This window comes from Phocoena phocoena, chromosome 14 (assembly GCF_963924675.1).
Source record: "Phocoena phocoena chromosome 14, mPhoPho1.1, whole genome shotgun sequence".
NCBI lineage: Eukaryota > Metazoa > Chordata > Mammalia > Artiodactyla > Phocoenidae > Phocoena > Phocoena phocoena.
The window spans coordinates 44,164,086-44,190,644 of record NC_089232.1 but is presented as its reverse complement, the minus strand read 5'-3'; the positions used below and the strand labels follow the sequence as shown (position 1 = coordinate 44,190,644).

Here is a 26,559-nt window from a genome sequence, read left to right as displayed (position 1 = left end):
CTTAACCAATACTATAATTGGCAATAGAGGCTTTACATCTATTTTAGACATAAGGAAACCGAGGTGCATATAGATTAAATAACTTAACCAAAGTTACACATCTAATGGTTAGGTATAACAGGAGTTCAAATTCAAGTCTGACTCAAACACTATGTCATTTTCCTTACCTACCATCAGTTTTTCTATTTCTGCTCCAAGGTGATAAAGAACTCTAAAAAACAAAACAAACCAAAAAAAATATACAGCCCTACTACAGAAATTGCCATCCACTTTCAATTACGCTCTTTCCAATGCCCATCAATTCTTTTATTGAAAATCTTGATGATTTCCTGGCAAAATTTTCCCACAATGGCTGTTGTAAATATATTCCCTTTTCTCTACATAAGCCCCCAACTACAAACTGCTATCATCACTTCCAACAAATGACCCCTTCTCCAACTTGTCAAAGAAACAAAAAACCACCTGTGATAAACTCCTCCATTTTCATGCATCTCTTATTCCCAACATATATTCCTTACTTCTATAACATTTTCAATTTCTCTCTTCCTATTGGTTTTTTCTCCTTGTTCTTCAAAGACATACAAGTTTCTACTATCTAAAGGAAAAAAAAATCACATTTTTCCTTTACTATCCTTCTACTATTTCTCTTTCAGTGCTACTTTTTGAAGGGTGGTTTGTTCACTGACATTACTTCATCTTGTCCATCTACCCAGTATGTCCAGCCCAACTTCCCTGTCTCTGTGAAGGGAGAGACAGTAACTCTGTGAACAGTGTTACTAATTTCCATAGTAGCCCAAGCTCAAATTTCACAGAATCAACTTTTATCTGTATATTTTCTTACTGTCTCAATTATCTTTAATCTTGCCTTCTAACATCTCCTGTCTTTAACAATAACACCTGCACACAGTATTAACTAAATATCTCTTTCATGAACAAACTAGAACTTAATTTTATGCCATCTTACAATTTTTCATTTACAATGTTTTTTTTTAATAAACCAGATACAATCTTTCTTATGCTTCCTTGGTATCCCTGATGTTATCCACCATAGTAGTGTGCACAAAAAGAGCTGCTCAAAAATATTTAACTGAATGATTCACAAAACGGAAAACTCAAGAAAAGTACTGAAGACACATATTATGTTTGAAATTAGCAGGTGGTGAAATTAAAGTATCAAGAACTTCCAGATGCCAACAAACAGAGCACAAAAGATCTATGGGCTGCAAAATATTTTTTAAAGAGAAAGAAACCTGGTATTGAGAAGTAAGAGTATCCACAGATATTTTCCATTAAAGATTATGTAGACATTTTGACTTTTCTCTAATAGTGGTAGTTTCTTGAGCTCAAGAACTCCAAACATTTTCAAAAAATCTGACAGGAAATGTTATTAAGGCATACCTTTAATTTCTAAAGCCTTCTCTGATTCTTCCTATCCTAGACATTCCACTAATGGTTGCAAGTAATATCTTCCTTCTTTAAATTCCTATAGTATTTTTTTAGATATATGTGTCTTTTTTGGTACTTGTCACTTTCAAATTTTTATTACAGTTAATTCGTTTATTAAAATAATTTCCCTATTAGATTGTAACAATCTTTGGTTCTTTTTTGAAAGTTTGTCAGTTTGTTGCTCCCACATACTCTAGCACAAGATCTTGCAAAAAGCAGGTATTTATTAATATATGTTGAAGAATGAACATAAAAAGATACAATGCTAAAAAAATTCTGGTGACAATAATTCTACTTATAGAACTCGTCATTAAGGAAAAGAATCAGAGATGTGCTCAGCACAATCACAGATTTAGGCAAAGGTGTTATAAAGGTTAGGGACACAAGCGTTGGAGTTAGAATGGACAAGTTACCTAACTTCTCTGAACTTGAGAATCTTCATCTATAAAATGGGGTTATTGCGCAGACTTACTAAGATAGTATACAATAAACTTATAACACAAAGCTTGGCATAAACAGTGACGATAAATATTTGGTTTTTGGTAAAGGGAGAGGACTGAAGAGATTCTTGTTTCATAGCATTAAGAACAAAAAAATGAAGAGTAATTAAAAACAGGGTGACCAAATTATATTTTCTAGATCGAAGTGAAACAATTATTACAAAAGATCAATAAAAACAGAAAAAAGGGCTCTCTCTTCTGACAAGGGGGAGCATCCCCTGTGGATAGCCTGCGGCTCCCAATTCTTGCCATGCCAGCAAGTAGAGGATTTAAGTGCTTTAGATGCCCACTTCAACTCCCAGTGTGAGTACTACTGCTCGCCAGGATACACACTGAAATGGGAGCGGACAACAAAGTCTGGAGCAGCTGACCAGCCTGTGATGATATGGAATCTCCCAGAATCAAGTGCCCAAGTATGAAAGAACACATTTCTGATCCTAATAAGCTGACAGTCCTTAGTGTCCTGGGAGATACCCGAGGGAACAGACACAGCAAACAACATTCTACTGATGCTATTCTAAAAGCCCTCCCCACCAGACTCAAATTTTCCTGAAGGAGATCACAAGATACAGTACATAGTCTATGACAGAGCTGAGAACAAGGGGATCTGCAAATTTCTAGTTTAAGTCAGAGTCAGATGCTGCGACAAAATTCAACGTCCCAGGGAACAGTTACATGAAATGTCTAGCAGCAATAGTTATGGAGCCACTTGCAAGTTGTCCTGCATTGGTGGCCACAAGCCACAGGGTAGCCTTGCCTGAGTTTGTCAATTCAGTCTGGCTTGGTCTGGCATGGAGCCCACCTGTGTAACCATGAATATCAATGTGGGCATCAGAACAGCAGTCTTATGACTTCTGGATCAGTTTTATGAGAAAAGGAGACTCCTCACTGTGTCCACACCCATAGCCCCAAATCTCTACTGGCTGCAGCAAGAAATGCTACAGCAAGCACAGTGTGACCTGGATCTTCAACACATCATCCTGTGCTAGCAGGCCATGTTCCCGACCCTCACTGGCAGGATAGGAACAAAGATTATGCCTCCAGCACTAGCTCTGCAGTCCAGGCAGAATCCCATTCTATTCCTTCACTATGGTGCTAGCGGATAAGCACAGCACGGACAAGGAGCGCTATGTCTCCCTGATGATACCTGTGGCCCTTTTCAGCCTGACTGACACTTTCCCCTTGGGAAAAGAGGAGATGGTCTTGCAAGCTGAAGTGGGCCAGACCTGTAACACCTGATGGGATGGCTCTTCTCTCCACAATTTTCTTTCTACATAGTGCTGTGTACACAGAAAGGCCTTAAAAATATCTTTAATGTACAGATTTTTATTTGTTATTTTTAAAGTCTATTTTATTATAAGCTTTCTCTGCACTTAAAAAGTAGCACCAAGCTATCTGCACTTTGAAGTGCTCCAAAAAATATGAATATGATATTTACTCTTTCTCTCTTTACTCCATCACGGCTAGTTAATTTTGTAGAGAAATTAGAAACCACAGCCATAAACATTGCTCTCAATATGTCAGTGTGATACATAACTTTCTCCTATTTTGTTTTTTTATATAAAATTAATTAATAAAATATTTTGGAAGAAAAAAGCAGAAAAAAGTTAAAGGGAAAATGTTAATAAGAACTTGTTTCAATCCAATTGAATGATACCAAATTATTATATTTACATACTGTATTTACATGTGTCTAATATTTTTCACAATTATTTTTAATTATCTTTTCTAACTAGTCCACTGTTTATCCAAATTGAAGTTTTTTTCCCCCAGAGAAGTGAGTTTAAACCAGCTAGAAATTTGTTTTCAAAATACCTGAGGCAGGAGAATGTGACTACATTCTCCTGTCTCAGGTATTTAGAAAACATTTTTTTCCTTGTTAGAAAAACAAATTCAACTAAAATGCTTTATCAGGCAGGATAACAGATTTTTAAACGGTTTTTCAAACAATCATGCTATATAGTGTTTCACATTCCTTTTAGTTTTGACACAAATCATGTTATGACAAGTATTTTGTTTATATTTCTCCAAAATAACATCCTTCTTCACTCCATATTAATAATTTCATGTAAGTGAGATCAAACAACTTTTACATATCCATCAGTCATATGAAACCAAAGTACAGATTTTTAGAAGTAATTCCTAAGAAACTGGGAGACACCTTTTCAAAATACCTTTAATATCTTGAAACGCAAATAGAGAAATGTTATAGAAAATGGATAAAACAGTAAAAAGACACTAACATAAAAAATTATATAGCATATGGTTCAAAATATGGTTCAGATTGAAAATAAAGTAATCTAAATATCTCAGGGTAAGGATGATATACATTAGGGATGTTGTGCAACTCACTCTTTTCTTCCTTTGGTCTCACTCTTAGATTTTTAAAAAAATTTAGTTGTTGCTCTAAAATATTTACTTCCTATATTTTCTTCTCGTTTAATGCTTTAAGAAAAACTGAAAATTCCCATCAGAAATGAATATATTTTATAGTGATGTGAAAGTTTTTTGTTCCAAAAAAATCTTTAGAAATTTCTCCTATGTAGTCTTTCATTAGTCCCAAGAGTAATCAAATTCTCTATAAATAAGTTCAAATCGTCTCTCTCATGTAAATGGAGCAAATAATCAAAGTTTTACATTCTCCAGAATGACAGAGTACTTTGGTCTGCTATTAAGAAAATATTACTCACCATCACATGCAGTAATGTCTAGACTCCTTTAAAAATTATAAGCTGCTTTCAGAGAGTGCAGGCAAAAAATCTGGTGCAATTTTACTCTTTTTAAAAACCAAAGTATTCTCTTAAAGGAGTTTATAATAATTCTCTTTTCTAAAATCATATCTCATTATACTGACTACAAAAATATGAGACCTTTTGTGGGACATTTTATTCAGAACCCCTGTTATTCTCCTTTTATTAACACTTATTTTTCCAATCTCAAAATGTGGCAATAAAACTACAAAATTAACCTTAAGCAAATTCTTCTACCTTGAAAAGGCAATGATTTTTCCACTTACATCAACGATATTTTTAGTTTCATACTTTTGTACTGTTGCCAGAACTATGGGGATGAGTTAAAAAACACAAGAACAAAATCAGAGTAACTTAAAAGGAAGGAGAAAAGAAAACCTAATTGCAATGTGTTTACTAGCAATTTGGGGCTCTTATGCAGCCTTTCTGGCTCCTATGTTGCACAAAAGACATATAGTACTTTACTACCTGTCTCTAAGAAACAAAGTATCAATTCTGAAAAATCTCTGAAGTTTTTTGGAAAGTAAACTTTCCTAATATACTAAAAGAAATTTACAAACCTCCGAATGCTCATCTCTCTCATCTATAAGTCTTTTTAGATGCAATACCATGTTTTTCAAGAGTGGTTCTATTTCCTCCTGAGACATGTCGGTCACTTCCATCCATTGTAGATCAAACACATTTTCCTGATTATGGGTTACCTTTAGAGAGCAACCAAAGTAAACAATTTTTTAAATGGCTAATACTTAAAAATAGATTTAATTTTAGTATAATATTAGCTTAAATACTATATATCCCATATAATAAAAATATGAAAAGCAAATATGATATCTTGAAATTAATGAATGATGAAAAGGCTTCTACTAAAAATTATTTTTACTAAATGTAATCTTTAAATGAATTTAGTCAACTAAAAAATAAGATATTTAATTTCTTTATTTTTTTATTTTTTGCCACACCACACAGCGTGTGGGATCTTAGTTCCCCAACCAGGGATCGAACCTGCACCCCCCCTGCATTGGGAGCACGGAGTCTTAACTACTGGACCGCCAGGGAAGTCCCAAAAATAAAATATTTAATTCAAGACATTCTTAAGGGAAGGTAATACTAATAGGTCTGACAACTGCTTTAACAAACTCAATTAATCTTTTCCTTAGATAAGACTAAGTTTACTGTACTTGAATTCAAAAGCAAAAGTTTTAATCCTGTAGGATATAGGTTATTGCACTTTTATACTTGAAAAGCTAAGTCTTTATAGATTCTGAAGAAGACACTGTCATAGAACCTTAGGAGAAAAGGATGCCCAGTATGAAGAGTTTTAAAAGAATGGAAAAGTTATATGAGTGAAATACTTATTTCTTGCTTTCCATTTCTCACTGTGATTCTGATATTTTGCTTTAACTTTCACAATAAACATCAAAAATAACACTTTCAAGAATGGTGGCAAATTTAGTAACTTGCGGTACTCAGCATTTATTCAAAATCAAATACAAAACACAAAGCTAACAGAAACAAACATATATATGTATATATAAAGGGAAACTACCAACAAAACTGTATCTTGTAGAGTACTAATACGCTTACTGCTGACAATATTACTGACCAGAAAGCTGGGCTCTTTGAATATTAACTAAGAGAAAAGATGATATATGGAACACAAAATCATTTAAATACAGAATATTTAAACACAACAATTCTCACTATTTAAAACTCTCTCCCTTTCCTTAGTTCTCTTTCTAATCAGCATGTAAAATTTAACATGCTGTAGTTCTAAAAACTCTAAAGTACACAAGATTAAAAGCCAAAGACTAGACAGATGCAGAAACAGCAGCTTTTAAAAACAATCTTAACAAATAAATATTAGCTTCAATTATTTGACATTGTACACTATGTCCTCCATTTAGGTTTTTATATGGATGCTATAAATCACTAATGTGTTTATAATTCAAGTAATATCTTCAGTAGAAATTATGCTGTGCCCATTCACTAAAAAAAAAAATCACTGGAATCACATAATACTAATAGGTTAGTATTATCATCTTACCTCACTTTAGTTTTGAATTACAGGCAGTGATTCATTTTGTGCTGCTTCCATTTACTATACTATTCATGCTGTGATGTCTAACAAAGAAATATACAGTCCTCAAATAGCACTTTCTGCCTATATCTCTATGGATAAAGGCAACAGTACATCTGTAGTCAGCACTGTGTGCCACGTAGAAGATAATTCATTTAAGAAACTATGTCTAAAGAAAAGACGATAATTTTTCTAAAAACAGAGTTCATCTATAATTGACTTTGATTTATTCTTGCTTAATCCATGATGGTATTTGGGGAGACATACAAATAAAACATGCCACAAGCTTCATAAAAATACATAAAAATTGTATACAGATTATTACCTCTTGAATATGTGCGGCAACTGCTGCTTTTGTATCAAAATCTAAACCTTGAATTCTTTCAATAAATTCTTCTTTTTTCTGACACTAAGAGAAATGAATAAACCAATCATTCATACTTTATAGGGTATAGTTGTTAATATGTTGTAAATAACCAAAAATTCATTAGGCTAAAAAGCTTGGCTACATTTTGAACAGCACAATGAGGGTTTTGTTTTGCATTTAAATGATCTCTAATATACTTACCCTAATAAAAAGATAACAATTTAGAAATATTTATTTAAAAAGCAACATATTGAAAATCCATACCATTTTTACGCTGAAAAGTTTTAAGTTCTAAAGCGGGTAACCATTACACAAACCATCTAAGGTCAGTACAATATAATTAGGCTAACTTTACAAACAGAGAAGTAAAGAATAAAGAACTTGTTTCAGAGAGGATAAGTTACTTGCCAAAAAACACAGTGAGTCAGTGGCAGAATTCGGAATACAGCCAAAATGCTCAGTCAGTCTTTGCCTATCATCAAACAACACAGCCCTTTTTCTTGGAAAAAAAATTTTAAGCAATTTTTACTTCAGGCTTACAATTCATTCTCACATCTTCATCCTATCAATCTCAATAAAAGAAACCTACTTTTGTGGCCCAGTTCAACACATATAAGGTAATACAATAAATATTTGATTTGTTTCTAACACAAAGTTACCAGGGGCAAAATTTAAGAATGTATACACAAGTACACATGTATCAAGTGGAATAAAGGCAGCTTGTGTACCTTTTAAAAAACTTTATATAAACTAAAAATATTACAATGTAAACCTCATCTTTTTCTTTCCATTCAGTACTGAATAACAGTTTAACATGCATCTTACTCTCTGCCTCTTGTCTACCTCTCTTATACTGCAATCCAACTGTGTTTAACTGTATTCTTACAGCTACCAAATGAGAAGTGCATACAAAACAGACAGCACTGCCTTGTCTAGCTTAGTTGCATCTCTTGGGCCAATTACTGAACTACTAGTGAAGACACTATACTCAAAAAAGGAAACTTGGCTCTTTGGTCAGTAAGAAACTTAGCAAGGTTCTGATTTACACTCTACACATTTATTATATCATAACATTTTTTAAACATCTTTTTTGGAGTATAATTGCTTTACAGTGTTGTGTTAGTTTCTGCTGTATAACAAAGTGAATCAGCTATATGCATACGTATATCCCCATATCCCCTCCCTCTTGCATCTCCCTCTCACCCTCCTTATCCCACCCCTCTAGGTGGTCGCAAAGCACCAAGCTGTGCCATGCGGCTGCTTCCCACTAGCTATCTATTCTACATTTGGTAGTGTATATATGTCAGTGCTACTCTCTCATTTCGTCCCAGCTTACCGTTCCCCCTCCCCGTGTCCTCAAGTCCATTCTCTACGTCTGTGTCTTTACTCCTGTCCTGCCCCTAGGTTCATTAGAACCATTTATTTTTTTAGATTGCATATATATGTTAGCATACAGTATTTGTTTTTCTCTTTCTGACTTACTTCACACTGTATGACAGACTCTAAGTCCAGGTCCATCCACTTCACTACAAATAACTCAGTTTTGTTTCTTTTTATGGCTGAGTAATATTTCATTGTATATATGTGCCACATCTTCTTTACCCATTCATCTGTTGATGGAAACCTAGGTTGCTTCCATGTCCTGGCTATCGTAAATAGAGCTGCAATGAACATTGTGGTACATGACTGTTTTTGAATTATGGTTTTCTCGGGGTATATGCCCAGCAGTGGGATTGCTGGGTCATATGGTAGCTCTATTTTTAGGTTTTTAAGGAACCTCCATGCTGTTCTCCATAGTGGCTGTATCAATTTACATTCCCACCAACAGTGCAAGAGGGTTCCCTTTTCTCCACACCCTCTCCAGCATTTATTCTTTGTACATTTTTTGATGATGGCCATTCTGACTGGTGTGAGGTGATACCTCATTGTAGTTTTGATTTGCATTTCTCTAATGATTAGTGTACATCATAGTATTTTATTTCTACTTCCATAAAATTTAATTTAATTAAGCACATTTCTATCAGTGCAGAAAGTTCCTTATCCTATAAAAGCAAAATTATTAGGATGATATAGAAATTCAATTAAATTTAAAATTAAATTAAATTAAAATTAATTTTAAATTAAATTTAAAATTAAATTATGAGAAATGTACAGTTCCCAGCTATGACTAGGAAGTCAGAGTTTTGGAGGGATGTGATAAAAACTACCAGGTTTAAAAACAAGAATTTTTTTGGTCTAGTAAATAATATTTGACAGGCATAATGAGAACAATTAAGAATGACTTTCGGATAGTACATTTGTGGCATATATAAAATAACTAACTTTTTAGGTATGGTAACCCCAATTTTTAAATGTTATGCTTCCAAAAGTGACTTATGTATAGTTTGAGCCAGTGAACATATATAAAATGGCAGGGTTATAATAAGTATGACTCACTGAAGGGTCCCCCAACTCAACTGCCATACCTTTGTCTGCCTTCAGTTTAAACACATACACTTCCCTTTTCTAAGTCCTAGAGCCACTGTTTATTTATACTACCTTTAAAAGCTCACCCTGTAACACAGTCTCAACACAGATCAATGAGAATTCTTCCTTTACCTTAAAATACCCACAATTTGTACTAAATCTCACCTCTGTTCAAACTCTGAAAGTTTTAAGAATTCTGAAAATGTTTTATAAATAGGTTTTCTTAAAGAATATCGAATGAAGTTGATAGGTTCTTGAAGGCTAGAAAGGAGAAAGAGTACCAAGACGGAAAAAAGATAGAATGAGAAGATTCACTTTGAAGTTGAATAATCAGAATATCAGTGTTGTCCAATACAAGTACTCACTAGCTAACTGTGGCTACTGACTATTGAAATATAGCTAGTGCAACTGAAAAACTGAAACTGTAATTTTATTCAATTGTAACTAATTTAAACTTAAATAGCAACACGTGGCTAGTGGCTATTCTACTGACAGCCCAGCTCTAGAGCATAAAAAGAGTATGGTGTTAAAAACAGAACTATAAACAGTTTTACTTCCAACTATAAAGACTCTTGTGAAGACTAAATCATCATCAGCAAATTTTTTTCCACTTAAAATTAAGCTCTCTTTTATCTTTATATACAGTTTTTAAAGTGTTATGGGCACTAAAGTTACTTCTAATTCTATTACATTAATTGATTCCTAAGCCAGCAGATTATCGTGATTTCATAATTTCTGCCTCCTTTTGATCATCAATCCTCTTCCCTTCTGTAACACACACACATGCGTGCATAAATCACAGGATGTTCTGGGAGAGGTTTTTAAGGGTACCTCTAGGGAAACTTGAAAAGCTGGGGCCTTTAAAAGCCTCGAATAAAAAAAAAAGAATAATTAAATGTTTTAAATGATTATGACTACCTGATAATATAACTAAAGTTTGAAATAAAGTAACAGAATGAGTGTTTTTCTTCAAAAACCTTCTCCTTAGGAGGTTATACAGTTATTTAAAAATTTCTAACATGGACTTTGAACACCAATGGCCCATCCTTAAGTCTTTCAGAAACTAGAGCCTGAAAAATTTATAAAAAGTTATTAAAATAAAAATATGAAGAATTATTTTAACTTACCTGAACTGCACAACCCAGTAAAAGTAAAAGCAACTTTTTAACTTCTTCTGTGCCTTGTTCTGAAATAAAAACAACTACTAAGTACAACATTTTACTTTAGTTCAACCCTCTTATAGTGGTAGTATTACTTCTAGAGGTGATATTCACAACTTGACCAAGGGATTAAGTTTATAAGTGCAGTGGAGAATTCAGAAAAGCAGCTCTGTGTGTGCACAATATGGTAAGAGGAATTTTGAAGGGCTGCAGTACAGACAAAACAGCTTTCAAAGCTCTGTGTGATAAAGGATGCTAACTCTAAATCCACTACTTCTCCGTAAGTCATTATACTACACCAGCATACCAAATTAGGAACCTCTACTATAGAGACATGCCACAGCCAGCCAAAATGGTTCCTAATAGGTCTGGCTTCTCTTAGGCCTATTGGCGTTTTCTTTCTAAAACACTGACCTTATATGATTCATCTACCTATAAAATGTAAACGGCTTTCCCCTGCGTAGATTCATGAAAATCAAAACCTTAAATATCAGTTACGATGAGGCTGGTAAAATAAATGTATATAACAAGCTGCATAAAGTTTATGGTCTGTAACAGAACTGGACAGTACATTCACTGTCCAACAGCATTCAATTCAAATTTTCTTAAAACATTCAGCTGACAAAAAAAAAGTCAATTCTCTGGCCAGAATTTCACCATCAGGCCAATCTGTCTTCTCAAACATTTCCTCCTACTCTCCATGAAACAACCTACTTTCTTAGCCACACTAATCACGCTTCCCCAAATATACATACATATACACACACCACTGCCTTAACTTCTGTTACTCCCTCTGCCTGTCTTTCTTCCCTACCCTTCGTCCCTCTAATGAACTACTTACTAACCTAATCACAATCCTAGGCACAGCTCTAACATCTCTGTGTAGTCTTCCCTGACCCAACCACCAATGGTCTCCAACCCTCACTAATCTACCGACTTTAAGAATAATCAATGGCTCCATATTTTATAAGCCTTAACATTCTTACATCTCTCTACTTTGCACTATTACATGATTTCCCAGTACTCTGTGTATCTCTCGCCACAACACAAGACCCTCCAGAGCATAAACCATTTTCTTTATATTCCTGGTCCCTCTAACTTGGTAAGTAATTATTAAATGCATGTGGAATTGAAACAATTCCATTCTACATACAAAATGTTTTTTACATTTTTTATTTGTATATTAAAATATTCCAGAATATCTCAAAAGAGTATCTAAACTCCTAATTCACCCCATCTAATTTGTAGTTTGCTCAATGAAAACAGCTGCTTGGATTTCGTTTTTATTTTGGTTTTATTTTTGTTTGTTTTGACTGAGGGTGAGACTGGGAATTGGAGAAGATATACTTGATTTGGGTTACATGTAGCCTGTAAGAATAAGTCCTTTGTTGAAACTGTTAGGTAGCTGCTAATTTCCCCAACTGTTCAAAAATTAAAACCCTGAACATGTCGCACTTAAAATCTGGTAAAGGGCAGAAACTTTGAAGAAAATAATTTAAATTATCTAAGAAACTGCTTCTCTTCTTTTTTCCACTCAAAAGTAGTTTAATATAAATTACAACATATCAATCAGTAAAACCTCAGATTCAAACAACTTTGGCAATGGTAGATAGTAGCTATAAAACCTAGAAATTATTTCAAAATCACTTCTTTTCTAAGGTTATGTTCTTTTAAGCTTATAACTGCTGTACTTATCTTCTATACTTGTTTATAAGACACTAAAAATCATCACAGAAAAGTATCGACTTGGTAGAGTAAAAAAAAAAACACTGGACTTAATGTAAAATGTATGTCTGATCCCATCTACGACTTACAAATATTCTGTTTCTCTATATAAAATGGAATATCACCTCCAACTTTCCCTATAGACTCACAAAAAACCTAGTGAGTTAATGGAAATTAGCAAGATCTTGGTAAGCATCATAATATTACACAAAGATAAGACTTTATTATCACATTATGCTAATTTTAATACTTACCAGAAAAGGGATTTTTGCCAATGATTAAGACATTTGGCAAAGACATCATAATCAACTGCTGCAAAGTCTCCTATAAAAAGATACCCAAAGGTTGTTATATGGGTAATGCTGACAGGATAATTACTCAACAAGCTGTAACTTATGATTCGTGCACATCTCTGTAGGCATACTATACCTACAGAGGTATACTGCAATTAAAAAGCTTAAAAAATGTGAAAAAAAAGATGTCTAAAAAGTCTTAAATCTTTTGTAACTATAAGGTAATGAATTAAATAACTAAAATTATAATTATCAGATAGGCTTAAGTTAATAAACATATCAAATGTCCATCAAATAAGTGTCCAAGTTAAACTGGTCTAATACCTATTATTTGGAAATCTGAATTTTAGGTATTAGATAATTAAACAACTTTCCTCAATTAAAAGATCAAGTATGTGTATTCTTCCAGAGTTTTTTTGTTACTTCTCTCTGAGAGAACTAAAAAATCAACTGATAGTAAAATTAAGAAAGCTAGTTAGTTCATTAAAAATCCTATCTTATGAGTATTTCATGAAAGTGAGCTCTTCCTCAGTGACTCATTATTTCTCTCCTATCTACAATTCATGTTTTACTTCCTTTGACTTCTGTCAAATTTTTTGTGACAAGAATATATACAAATTCTGATGGTACAGGATGATTCAGAAAATTGACTGCCTCCAAATTACTCATTTTGGTTATACACTAAGTATGCATCTTCTGTTTATACTACCTCTTCTTTGAGGAAATGAGAGAACACATCATGTCTATCACTATAACTACTAACAATGACATGCTACAAAGGGTCTGGGATGAATTAGACTACAGGATTGATTAGTTTAATGTGATAATACTGAATCTTTGCAAGATTATGAAATAACTGTGAGTGTCTTTACAATTTGGCTTTCACTACACATTCAGACATAACTAGTTGCTGAGGAATAATTTTTTGTTAAGTATTCAATTCCTTCTGAATCATTCTTTACTTAATACTATGATGAGGAAGCAAATAACCATGAAGAGTTAACCTTTATTACTTTTTTAAAGATGTGTGTGTGATTCTAGATCTACAAAAGCGGTTTCCCATAGCCAGAGTGTGACATGACACCAGAGGCTAGGTAGAATTGATCTTTTATCTGTAATTTCTTTCAGATATGTATTAGAAAGTTTCAAAAAATTTCTTCAGTATTATATTTACTAGTCTTAAAAAAACTAACACCAAAAATATGCACACATTTAGAGAAAACTACATATTCAGTATGTGCATCACATTAGTAAATACAGTTAAGAATAGTAAGTGTCAAAAATTGCTAAAATCGCTTATTCCAAGGATTGATACTGAGTTTGGATATTTAATAAATGAGTTTTCCAGTTAAAAGCAAGTTATGCCAAGATAAAATATTCTATAGCCAAGTATGTAACAGCTAAATGGACTTAAAGAAATAAATTTCAAATTAATTGCAATTTTTAGTTTCCTTGCCCTAAAGCAAAATTTTCAGGACTATATCTGTACATATTTAAAAGAAAGCATAAATAAGAGAGATGCATTAAAAAAAGCAATCATTGGGCTTCCCTGGTGGCGCAGTGGTTGAGAGTCCACCTGCTGATGCAGGAGACATGGGTTCGTGCCCCAGTTCGGGAAGATCCCACATGCCGCGGAGTGGCTGGGCCCGTGAGCCATGGCTGCTGAGCCTGCGCGTCCAGAGCCTGTGCTCCACAACGGGAGAGGCCACAACAGTGAGAGGCCCGCATACCACAAAAAAAAAAAAAAAAAAAAAAAAAGCAATCATTGTTTTGTTTATATCCTTTTTAGTGGAGATAATCAAAGTCAAGGCAATCTATTTTATTGATGTACCATGTAACATTCTATGTTGGCAGAGTTATAAGGAAATTGTCCAAATAGGTACTAATCTTTAATATGGTTCACCACCTCTTTCTTACATCCTCTTCCTCAGGTGGCTCCCCACTTCCTGCCTATTCTAATACCTCATTCTCTAATGCTAACTTAGTCTCTCCACAAAGATAAAAGCAATCTCATATATTCTTTCATCATATGGTACCATCAGTGACCTCCTGTGTTAATACAGTTTGCTTAACCTGTACACTATCACGTTTGATTATATTTGGATGAAGCAAATTCAAACGTACCTCTGTGTATCTAAAGATGTACTCTAGTATGGTGGAATCTGAATGCCTAGTATAGAGTACTATGGTAGAGTCAAGTCAGAAAACTTAGGCTTAAATTTCAGCTCCTTGACTTACTACATGTGTGACTTTTGCTGAGAAGGGTAAGAAGTGAAACAAAAGTGTAAAGTTTTTTTAAATGGTGGTTATTATTTTTTAACAAATTGATTTTTTTATTTTTGGCTGTGTTGGGTCTTCATTGCTATGCGCAGGCTTTCTCTAGTTGCAGCAAGCAGGGGCTACTCTTCATTGCGGTGCACGGGCTTCTCATCGTGGAGGCTTCTCTTGTTGCAGAGCACAGGCTCTAGGCGTGCCAGCTTCAGTAGTTGTGGCATGCGGGCTCAGTAGTTGTGGCTCGCGGGTTCTAGAGCACAGGCTCAGTCGCTGTGGCGTATGGGCCCAACAGTGAGAGGCCCGCGTACCGCAAAAAAAAAAAAAAAATGTATAGAAAAAGAAATAATTTTAGCAATACAACAGAAAGTGGAGAAAGTTTTGAGAAAATCAGGTGAGCCACTCATTCAACAAATATTTATTGCATGTTTATTATCTGTCAGACATTATTCTAGATACTGGAAATAAAGCAATGAAGAAACAAAAATCCTTGCTTCCATGGAATTTACATTTTCGAAGGGGTAGAAAGAAAATAAGTAAATGTTTTTGGTGATAAGGGCTAACAATAAAATGAAACCAGGGAGCAAGAGGTGGAGATAAGGAGAAGGATGCAAGTTTTGAAAGATATGCAAATATTCAAATATAGAGAATTTGAGAATTTTCAAGACCACTAAAGCAAAGCTTCACTGAATTGGTAGAAAATCTATCCTGGTATGAAGACAGTCCAGAAAAATTTGCAGAACATCAATAATTAATAAAAATAAAGACAGAACAAGAAAGAACTGGTAGAGATTATCTTAATAGGAAAATAATAGAAGTGCTTTGAAAGATACAAGTCATTTCATTCCAATTATTTTTAATTGGCTTTGTATAACTTTTCTATAAAAATGGTATATTAACTATCTTTTTAGTTTTAGTTTAAAAACTTTTAAAACTGATACACAAGTTTCTGTGAATTGAAATTCATGTTGCTAAAGCACTTAAGAAAGACTATTTCAAGTTTGTGCCAGACAGACCCTGGAGACTATTCAAAGACAACTTAAACCAGGTTTCTCCTTCTTCCTACAAGTTACCCATAACACTTCCTTCACAGTAAGAACTTAAACAATACTTCTGGGAAAGGTCTCGGCTCATTTCCCTTTCTTGACTCACATTGAAGAAAATACTAAAACTAAAACTATACATTTCTAAGGTACTAAATATGGGCTTCAAAGATTTCTAGAATATACTGGAATGACAGTCTCTCCTTTGGGACTCTAAATCTGTTTTAAAAACTCAAACATAATTACATTTATCATACTATTTGTATTCAGCATTTTATCCGTGTTACTAGTGAAAAGAATTAAGACTATTTTATTATATTTTAGTAGCATGAATGATGTTAAAAGAAAAGAAAATCTGACCAAAGTATCAAAAATACTCCAAATGTTGCTTATTATAACAGATGTTAAAGAAAAACCTTAAAAAGTACCTGCTTTCTCTGGCGACTAAATTAATGGTACTAGACCTAATTTTTACTTTTACTATTAGTGACGTCAAACGTGCAAAAACTTCCTAATAAATTTATTAATTGTAAAGTGTTCTTGTCTTTTAGGCCTCAAATGATTCAGTTCATTGTTTTAATGGTGGCTGAAGAACCACCTTACTTCTTTTAGTATTTATTTAAACTGCAGCTTGTGCAGTCATACCAAACAACGGCTGCTGACAGAATTCTAAAAATGCACTAAGGTTTCTACTTGTAAACTGTGTCTCTGATAATCAAATTCACCTTCTTGCCTTCATTCACAGGAATAAAAATAACTTTAAAAAAAAAAATCAGGACTTCCCTGGTGGTGCAGTGGTTAAGAATCCGCCTGCCAATGCAGGGGACATGGGTTCAGTCCCTGATCCAGGAAGATCCCACATGCTTGTGGCAACTAAGCCTGTGAGCCACAAGTACTGAGCCTGCACGCCACAACTATTGAACCCATGTGGTGCAACTATTGAAGCCTCCGTGCCTAAAGCCCGTGCTCTGCACCACCACAGTGAGAAGCCCAAGCACTGCAATGAAGAGTAGCCCCTGCTCTACACAACTAGAGAAAGCCTGAGCACAGCAACGAAGACCCAATGCAGCCATAAATAAATAAATAAATTTCTAAAAAAAAAAAAAAAAAAATCAAAGCACCAAGGTAATTTTCCATAACAGCTATAATTTACTTATATTCTGACTTGAAAAATTTTAAATATTTATTTGCAAGACAAAAAGAGATGCTTGCTATGTATCAAGCAATTATTTGAAAAGGTCTGAATTGCCACTTAAACGTAATGAAGTGTATGTTCAACAATCTTTCTGATAATCTAAAGTTACCAGTTACTGCTCTCAAGACCTCTCACATTCACTGTCCTTATTTATCACAATCAAAATTATTTGATTTAGTTATTTACTTGTCTATTATCCCTCTACTAGATAACAGGGCCACGGCCTGTCCTGTTTATCACTATAGCTTCAATGCCTTGGCATTCAATGAAAGCAGCAGAAAACAAGGGCAATCTGAATATTGTAATTTTTACTGAGCTTTTACATATTCCACATCATTAAAATAAAAAAGGGAAGAATACTAACACTTAAATTATCATTACTGAAAAGATTCACTGAAATAATTCCCCCCACTAACAATCATCTCAGGGTATTCTGTCAATTTTCTTCCTCCCTAAGAATCATTTTTGCAAGATGATCTTGATGCTTAACAACACATTAAAAAATAAACAAACCTGGAGACATCATACATTTGTGAATTTTAACCTACCCAAACTCACTCCTTCTGCGAGTCAGACAATCAAAATGTACAAAATATTTTACCTCAAATACTTTTTCTGAGGGGTGTATGAGATACAACAAAATACTTTTGATTGTTTGAGAAAGATTTTCAGGGAAATTTTTGGTTTTCCCAACAGTCAGGTAATTTAACAGATGACAATAACTGCACTGATTTGGCCTTTAATTTGAAATCTGTCAATATATTAAACTGGGTCATGTCTATCTTGGTTTTACACATGAAAATAAAAAATCATTTTAGTAAGTCAATTAATCATGTAAATAAGATGGATGACCTATTTCTGAAGATACCCTAGAAGTGCCTTAGAAAGATTTTATGGAAGACTATGAAGCATGAAAGGGAGCAGGTAGAGAGGGTTTGGTAAACTGGTTCAGTGGTACAAGCGGAATTTCAATGCTCAGTAATATTTTAAGTATCTGAAACTATGTTGACAAAATGTTAAGATAATCACTTCTAGCTCTAAGTTACAATAGTTCACTGATATTCAAACTTAGATTAATTAAAAGAAAAGGGTGTAAGTGGTCATCCTGCAAATGTTAATGAAATATTTACAGGTGTGTCTAAAAAATGGTGACAGTCAAGACAAATCAAATCATTAATAATAATATCATCTTGGCACTATTAACATTTGGGCTTCTCAATTTTAGCACAACTAACATTTTGGGCTGGATAATTTATTTTTAACATTGATACAATACATTTTAATATATAATCCACATTCATATTTCCACATTTTCCATCAAAATATTCTTTATACCTTTGGGGGGGAGAGATTCAGAATCCAACCAAAGATACACTGTCTCCACTTGTCACACCTCTTTAGTCTCCCTTCATCTAGAACAGCTCCTTTGCCCTTTTTAAAAAATTGTTGTCAATGACATATACATTTTCTAGAAATCAGACTTATTGAGGTGTAATGTACATGCAATAAAAATCACCAATTTTATGTGTACAATTTAATGAGTTTTGACAAATGTACACAGTTTTGAAACCACCATTTCGGTAATGATGTCAACATTTTCATTATTTCAAAAAGCTTCCCTGTGCCCCTTTGCAATCAATTCCCTCAAGTATGTTTTTGACATTCCCTCTTTTTAGAAGCACTTTATTTTGTAGGCTTTCGTGACACCACGGCTTGTCTAGTTTCCCTCCTGCATCTCCTTCTTGGTCAGCTTAGACAGTTTCTCCTTCTCTGTGAGGACAGGAATCTTATTTGTTATGTTTGCCACTTACGACCACATCCCCAGCACCTAAAACTGTGTCTGGCTCAGGAAACACTGCAAAACGTTCATCTCTTAATTTATGTAATGCTCAGCTGCCAGCTAAGTATTATCTTCATTTTATAGATGAAGACGTTAAAGCTCAAGGAAGTAATTTGTACCATTTATACAACTGCTACATAACAGAGAGCCAGGATTTAAATACACTATATAAAATACATTTTGATTATTATATCATTAATTAAATATTTCACATTATTAAATATTTCATATATGTCATATTAAAGACAAATATGCAAATATTTTAAATATCTGGACTCCAGAATTTAAGATAGATTTTTATACCACTTTGTCCCTGTGACATAAAAGTTAAGCACATCTACTGAGAGAACTATAATTCAATGTGATATAATGTTTTGGATTTGACAGGCACATATTTGTTTGGGCTGGATAATTCTTAATCACGAGGAAATGTCCTGTGCATTGCAAGATTCTTAGGCACATTCCTGGCTTCTATCCACTAATGCCAGTAGTACTCTTAGGTACGACAACCAAAAATGTCTCTAGTCATTGCTAAATGTCCCCCAGGTGATAAAATCACCCTCCGCTAAGAACCTCTTATCTAAACCATTGAACTGATGGATTTTACAATTCCCTCATCCCCAAATATCTCTGTGACTATAACTTCATTAAATTAATATGATCACTACAAAGACAATTTCAATACCTAGCTTGGGCAGGAGGAAGACAAAGAACAAGAAAACAGTAGTTTAATAAAAGAGAATGAAACATTACTACATGCTACAACATTGATGAACCTTGAAATCATTATGCTAAATGAAAGAAGCCAGTAACAAAAGACCACATACTGTACAATTGCACTTTTATGAAATGTCTACAATAAGCAAGTCTATAGAGACAGAAAATAGATTAGCAGATGCCTAAGGCTGGGGTGGTGGTGGTGGTGATGAGTGTGTATGCAGGGTTCGGGGAAATGGGGAGTGACTGCTAACAGATACAGGGTTTCTTTTTGGGGTGATAAAAATGTTCCAAAATTGGTGGTGTAGATGGTTGTATAACTCTGTATATATACTAAAAACCACTGAATAGGACACTTTAAATGGGCTATACAGTATGTGAATTATATCTGAATAAAGTTGTTAAAAAAAAAAGCAATAGTAGACAACACAGAATTAGGCTGCACTGACAAATGCTTTAAGATTCTGATAAAGAAATCCCCTTGCCTTTTATGTCTTCTTTCCTAAGGAGTCTCACAAAATTTTCAAGAAAAACTTGCATCTCCCTAAAGAGAGTGTGAAACCAAAGATCTAACAACATTCCAGTAAGGGCAAGATTGATGAAGATTGTCAAAATGAGTCACTGCATCCCTTTATCTAGTCTTTTGTTTAATGTATCTAGAAATACTGACACAAAATAAGAATAAAAGACAAAACAGATATAACATAGAACATAACTCACTCAAATCAAAGAGAGGAAAATGAGAGAAAGAATACAGGAAAAAAATTTTTTAAGTTTAAAAAAAACCTAGCACAGATTTTTTTTTCTGGCAATGAGGAATACTAAATATTAGAAAGAAAGGAAGGAAGGAGTTCAAAAATGCTGGATAGCTTTTTAAAAATCTTTTAAAATTTATTGACTTAGCTCAAAAGAAAATAAAAAGGTAACTGTCAGAAGATAAAACAAAATTAAAAACTGAACCCTGCAAATAAGACACAGAAGAAGCAGTTCTTCTTGGCCTTTGCTTGAGATTGAGGAGGGTTGTTTCCCTAAGAATCTGCGATAATGTGGTCCCAGTTAAAAAATACATATGTAAACACAAATACATAATTTACAAACACACAAATGCAGAAAAAGAGATCCAGAAGTACATATATTCAGGTGCTAATAATGGTAATCTCTAGGCCCTGAAATTATGTTTGTATTTTCTCATTTTTTCTAGTTTTCTATATACAGCATACAAGTATGCTTCTACAATAATACAAAGCTGCTTAAAATAAATTAAATGAAAAGTGTTTCAGGCTTGGCCACACAAAAGGAAACAAATCCTCTCTGAAGCAATGCATCCTTGGCTCAGACCCAGAAGTATTTTCCCACAGATAAATTTCCCCCCACAAAATGAGCTCACAATTAACACACATACACACACACACACACACACACACACACACACACACTGCCACAACAGCTACCACCACGAGAAACAGCAAGCAGAAAACAAAGGGCAGATTCAGATCCCCATAGATCTGATTTCAGATTTTGTAATTATCCAACATAAAATAAAAAATAGACATTTAAAAAATTTCTGAAGAGATAAAGGAAGGAAAAAATTTTAAAAGAATGATTAATAAACAAAATGAAAAGGCAGATGAACCAAAAAGAACTTCTACAAATGAAAGCTATGATTACTGAGAGGCAAAACAATCAGTGGGTTAAACAGAAGATATGAGGGGCAAATTATCAAACTGCAGAGATAGTCTTGAAAAAAAATACTCAGGATGTAGCACAAGACTGTAAACTGTAATGTAAAAGAAAGTTTAATAAGCATGGAGGATAGAGTAGGAAAGTCTAATATACACATAATAAAAATATCTGAGGAATATCAGATTAATAGAAAAGAAGCAATATTAGAAGAGACAGTAGTAGCAGCCAGGAGAGAGAAAAAGACAGTTTAACCTAAGAACAAATATTTGACTGATAGCTGGTTTCTCCAAAACAAAAAGGACTCCAGAGAGAGAAGGTAAAAATCTGCAAAACACTGAGAGAAAAGTAATTGTTAACCTAAAACTACATACCCAGTAAAATTACCTTGCAAGAACAAGGGTGAAATAAAGGCATTTTCAGACAGACATTGATAAACTTTACTATCAACAAACCTTCTCTAAACAAACAATCAAAAGATGACTTCGGTAAGAAAATAATACCAAAGGCAGGTCTGAGATAACAAAAGAAAACCATGAGGAGGAAAAAAAGGAAAACATGTAGCTTGATCTAAAAGAACACTGATTTGATTTATTTAACAGTACTTTCAATATTTAATTTATGGGGTTTAAAAACAGAACTAAAATACAAAATAAGAACAGCTTAAGGGCTTCCCTGGTGGCGCAGTGGTTGAGAGTCCGCCTGCTGATGCAGGGGACACGGGTTCATGCCCCGGTCTGGGAAGATCCCACATGCCACAGAGCGGCTGGGCCCGTGAGCCATGGCCACTGAGCCTGCGCGTCCGGAGCCTGTGCTCCACCATGGGAGAGGCCACAACAGTGAGAGGCCCACATACCGCAAAAAAAAAAAAAAAAAAAAAAAAAAATCCACCTGCCAGTGCAGATGACACAGGTTCAAGCCCTGGTCTGGGAATATTCCACACGCCACAGACAACTAAGCCCGTGTGCCACAACTACTGAAGCCTGCACGCCCTAGAGCCCGCACACCACAACTACTGAGCCTGCGTGCTGCAACTACTGAAGCCCACACGCCTAGAGCCCGTACTCTGCAACAACAGAAGCCACTGCAATGGAAGCCTGTACACCACAATGAAGAGATGCCCCCGCTCCTTGCAACTAGAGAAAGCCCGCGCACAGCAACAAAGACCCAACACAGCCAAAAATAAAATTAAATTAAATTAAAAAAAAAATGCTCATGTTCAAACTCTGAAATATGCATCCAATTTAAGTTTAAAAAAGGAATAAAAAGTATACTGTTCAAAGGCAAAATTCTAGTAGGCTAACAAAGTGTTGCACTATATAAATTCTCAGGAAATTAAAAAAATTTTTAATTCATAAAATACAAAACTTATCTGTAAATTAGATAATTATGAAGTGCATGCTTGCATCTTTAACACTGCATAAGAAATAAACTGTGTTATTACTACTCAACCTCCAGCAAACAGACCAGTATCTGATATATAATAAGCATTTAGTATATACTAGGTCATTGATACTAAACAACACAAAAATGTGAATATGCAAGGAGTTATTAAAATACTAGATTAAAAAAAGAACCACTTACCTGGTAATAAAATTTTATCTGTCTCACCAAAATGGATAGATTATGAATTCTAAGTGAGGCATCATTGTTGACTTTTTTATTTACTCTCTGACTCTCCGATTTAGGATTACTGTAAGAAATAAAAAAAGAAATACTTTAAAAGTTATATTGAAATATACCTATCAACTTATAGATGACTAAAAATAATCATATAATACATTTTTTCTTTAAACAAACTGTGTATTCATCTTCATTAACAGATGAACTAAAAGGACATATGATTACTCTGACATGTATTCTGTGCTTTAAATTGATATAAATGCATCTGATATTTCAAAGACAGTGGCAAAATGTAAGTCAGATGTTGCCCTTCATTCTCATTTAGTCTCTCCACCTTCCTGCAATGAATAACATTTTATTCCTTTTGAGTATATATATTTCCACAACCCAAAATAAATCTATTTAAATCAAGAATGTAAAATATAGGCTGATAACCAATAAATGTTGTATCTTCTCACTGGAAAATGGAGACTATATTTGAGTGGGCAATGTCCCTGAGAAATTAAAGAGTGGAGTGATGACACAAGAGAACACGCTTATCTTGGGTAAACTTTGTAGATTCAATAAAAGCAAAGGGGGGCTTCCCTGGTGGCACAGTGGTTGGGAGTCCGCCTGCCGATGCAGGGGACGTGGGTTCGAGCCCCGGTCCGGGAGGAGCCCACATGTCGCGGAGCGGCTAGGCCCGTGAGCCATGGCTGCTGAGCCTGCGCGTCCGGAGCCTGTGCTCCACAAGGGGAGAGGCCACAACAGTGAGAGACCCGCGTACAGCAAAAACAAAAACAAAAACAAAGGGTTGAATGAGTTTGAAGTAGCAGAAACTGAACAAGAATAATAGGTAGGACACCGTTAAGAATGAGAAATTCAGTGACACCAAAAACAAAGGCAACAAAAGCAAAAATAAACAAGCGTGACTAACATCAAACTAAAAAGCTTCTGGACAGCGATGTATACAATCAACAAAATGAAAAGGTAAACTACTGAGTGGGAGAAAATATTTGCAAATCATATATCCAATGGGGTTAATGTCCAAAATACACAAAGTATTCATACAACTCAATAGCAAAAAAAAAAAAAAATCTGATTTTAAAATGGGCAGAGGAACTGAATAGGCATTTTTCCAAAAAAGACATACAAATGGCCAACAGGTACCTGAAAAGGTGCTCAACATCACTAATAATCAGGAAAATGCAAATCAGAACCACAAAGAGCCTCACACCTGTTGGAATGGCAATCATCAAAAAGACAAGACATAAGTGCTGGTGAGGATGTGGAGAAAATGGACCCCTTGTGCTCTGCTGTTGAGAATGTACTGATGCAACCACTGTGGAGGTTCCTCAAAAACTTAAAAATAGAACTAACATATGATCTAGCAATCCCACTTTGGGTATATAAGCCAAAGGAAATAAACAGGATCTCAAAGAGGTACTGGCACTCCCACATTCACTGCAGCATTATTTGCAATAGCCAAGATATGGAAACAACCCAAATGTCCTTCAACAGATAAACGGATAAAAAACATAGGAAATATATATATTTATATATATATATATACACACACACACACATACACAAACATACACATGTATATATAGAGAGAGACAGAGAGAAGAATATTATTCAGACATGAGAAAGAAGGAAATCCTGCCATTTGTGAAAACATGGATGAAACTTGAGGGCATCATGCTAAGTGAAATAAGCCAGAAAGAGAAAAATACTATATATTCTTACTTATATGTAGAATCTAAAAAAAAAGTCAAACTCATAGAAACAGAGAGTAGAAAAGCAGTTGCCTGCGTCTGGGAGCGGGGGAGTTGGGTGGGAATATGGAGAGGTTGAAAAAAGGATACAAACTTTCAGCTACAAGATGAATAAGGCCTAAAGATCTAATGTAAGACATGGTAACTACTGTATTATATAATTGAAATTTATTAAGAGTGTAGAACTTAAATGTTCACACATACACACACAAAGGTAAAAATGTGAGGTGATGGACATGTTAATTAGCTAGATGGTGGGAATCCATTCACATGTATATATACATCAAACCACCACTATATACACTTTAAGTATATTACAATTTTATTTGTCAACTATATGTCAATAAAGCTGAAGAAAATTTAAATTTTTAATTAAAATTTTTTTTTAAAGAATGGGAAATTTAAGTAAAACTGGTGGCACCAGAACAGAAGGGTAAGTTAATGCCAGAACATAAGTAAGGATGATCTAGCTCCTCATTAGGACAAGGAGAGCATACTAGAAAAAGACATTGCCAGGTGAAATGGCAGACAGTAAATCAGGATTCCCTATGCAAGGGCTGAGTGCATAGTATTATAAAGCAGAAACCTAAGAAGTTGCTGGGACAGAGTACTATCCTACGACTTTAAATGCAGGCACGTCCACGCGAGAATGCAGAGAAGTAAAGAAATTGACACCTATCCAATAGAGAATAGGAACTGAACAGAAACCTCTCATTCCTTAATCCCTTCCTTTTTCTACACTGTCTACTGCACTCCTAATGCCTTCAGTTCCTTCCCTAGACAGCACTTTATGGTGCTTTATTTCAGCAATTCTTCTGTTTTTGTGGGCTATATTTATCAATATTTATTTACTGTATTAGAAAATAAAACAGAAAATTTCACAATTATTTGTTTACTTATTAACTCATTAAAAAAAGAATAAACCTATTACATGCTTACAAATACCAAACCAAAAAAAATTTTAGTGAGAAGACTGGCATTGTTTCACTATTTTTACAAATCTCTTTAATATCTGGTTTAACTTAAGAGGCTGATGTTCATCTTTGCTTCTGCATTCAATCTACTGTTTGTGTTATTTTGGTTCATGTATATGAAGAAAAAAATCAGCTTCACATGGATATTTACTTGGAAGTAGGAAACTCCTATGGACCCTCTGAAAGGATCCTCAAACCATACTCTGAGAACTATTGCTTTTACTTCAACTATTCTCTTGCCAGCCCTCCCAACAATGATCCTTCTGTCCTTTGATCACATTCATGCTGTCAATCCCTGACACTGGATCAGCTCAACCATCTACACTGAGATTGCTCATAGTACTAAGTGAGAAAATAATACAACTAAACTCAGCTAAAAGATCAAATAGGAAGGAATAGTTAGTACCAGATTTGCCCTTTTGCCATCAAGAATTAGAAAACTGGACAAAACATACAAAATAACTATTTTCAGACTTCGAACAGCAAGTAATGCAAGACTGTAATCCCTGGCGAAGCAGTAAAGTACTTTCCAGAATGAGGTATAAGGAGGGGTAGCCCACGTCTCTCTGAACTTGAAGAGACAAAGTTTGGAGTTCAAGGGAGTTAAAGAACACCAGACACAAGAGAGCTATACAAACAAAAAGCTCCCAAAATATGCCCTTAAGATTTTGGCTA

General features: G+C 34.4%; 1 protein-coding gene and 1 pseudogene across 4 annotated transcripts in view; one reads left to right on the top strand and one right to left on the bottom strand.

The window, feature by feature from the left end:
- CCDC88A (coiled-coil domain containing 88A) overlaps positions 1 to 26,559 on the bottom strand; it is a 125,264-nt gene that overhangs the window by 71,819 nt on the left and 26,886 nt on the right. For all 4 annotated transcript variants that reach the window (XM_065891695.1, XM_065891697.1, XM_065891696.1 and 1 more), the window contains exons 3-7: positions 23,115 to 23,223; positions 12,746 to 12,815; positions 10,734 to 10,792; positions 7,099 to 7,182; positions 5,257 to 5,397 (exon numbers count right to left, since the gene is read on the bottom strand). In XM_065891695.1, the coding sequence (XP_065747767.1) occupies positions 5,257 to 5,397; positions 7,099 to 7,182; positions 10,734 to 10,792; positions 12,746 to 12,815; positions 23,115 to 23,223 (463 nt within the window). The remainder of the gene's footprint in view (positions 1 to 5,256; positions 5,398 to 7,098; positions 7,183 to 10,733; positions 10,793 to 12,745; positions 12,816 to 23,114; positions 23,224 to 26,559) is intronic.
- On the top strand, positions 1,450 to 3,185 carry LOC136134092 (sushi repeat-containing protein SRPX pseudogene; annotated as a pseudogene).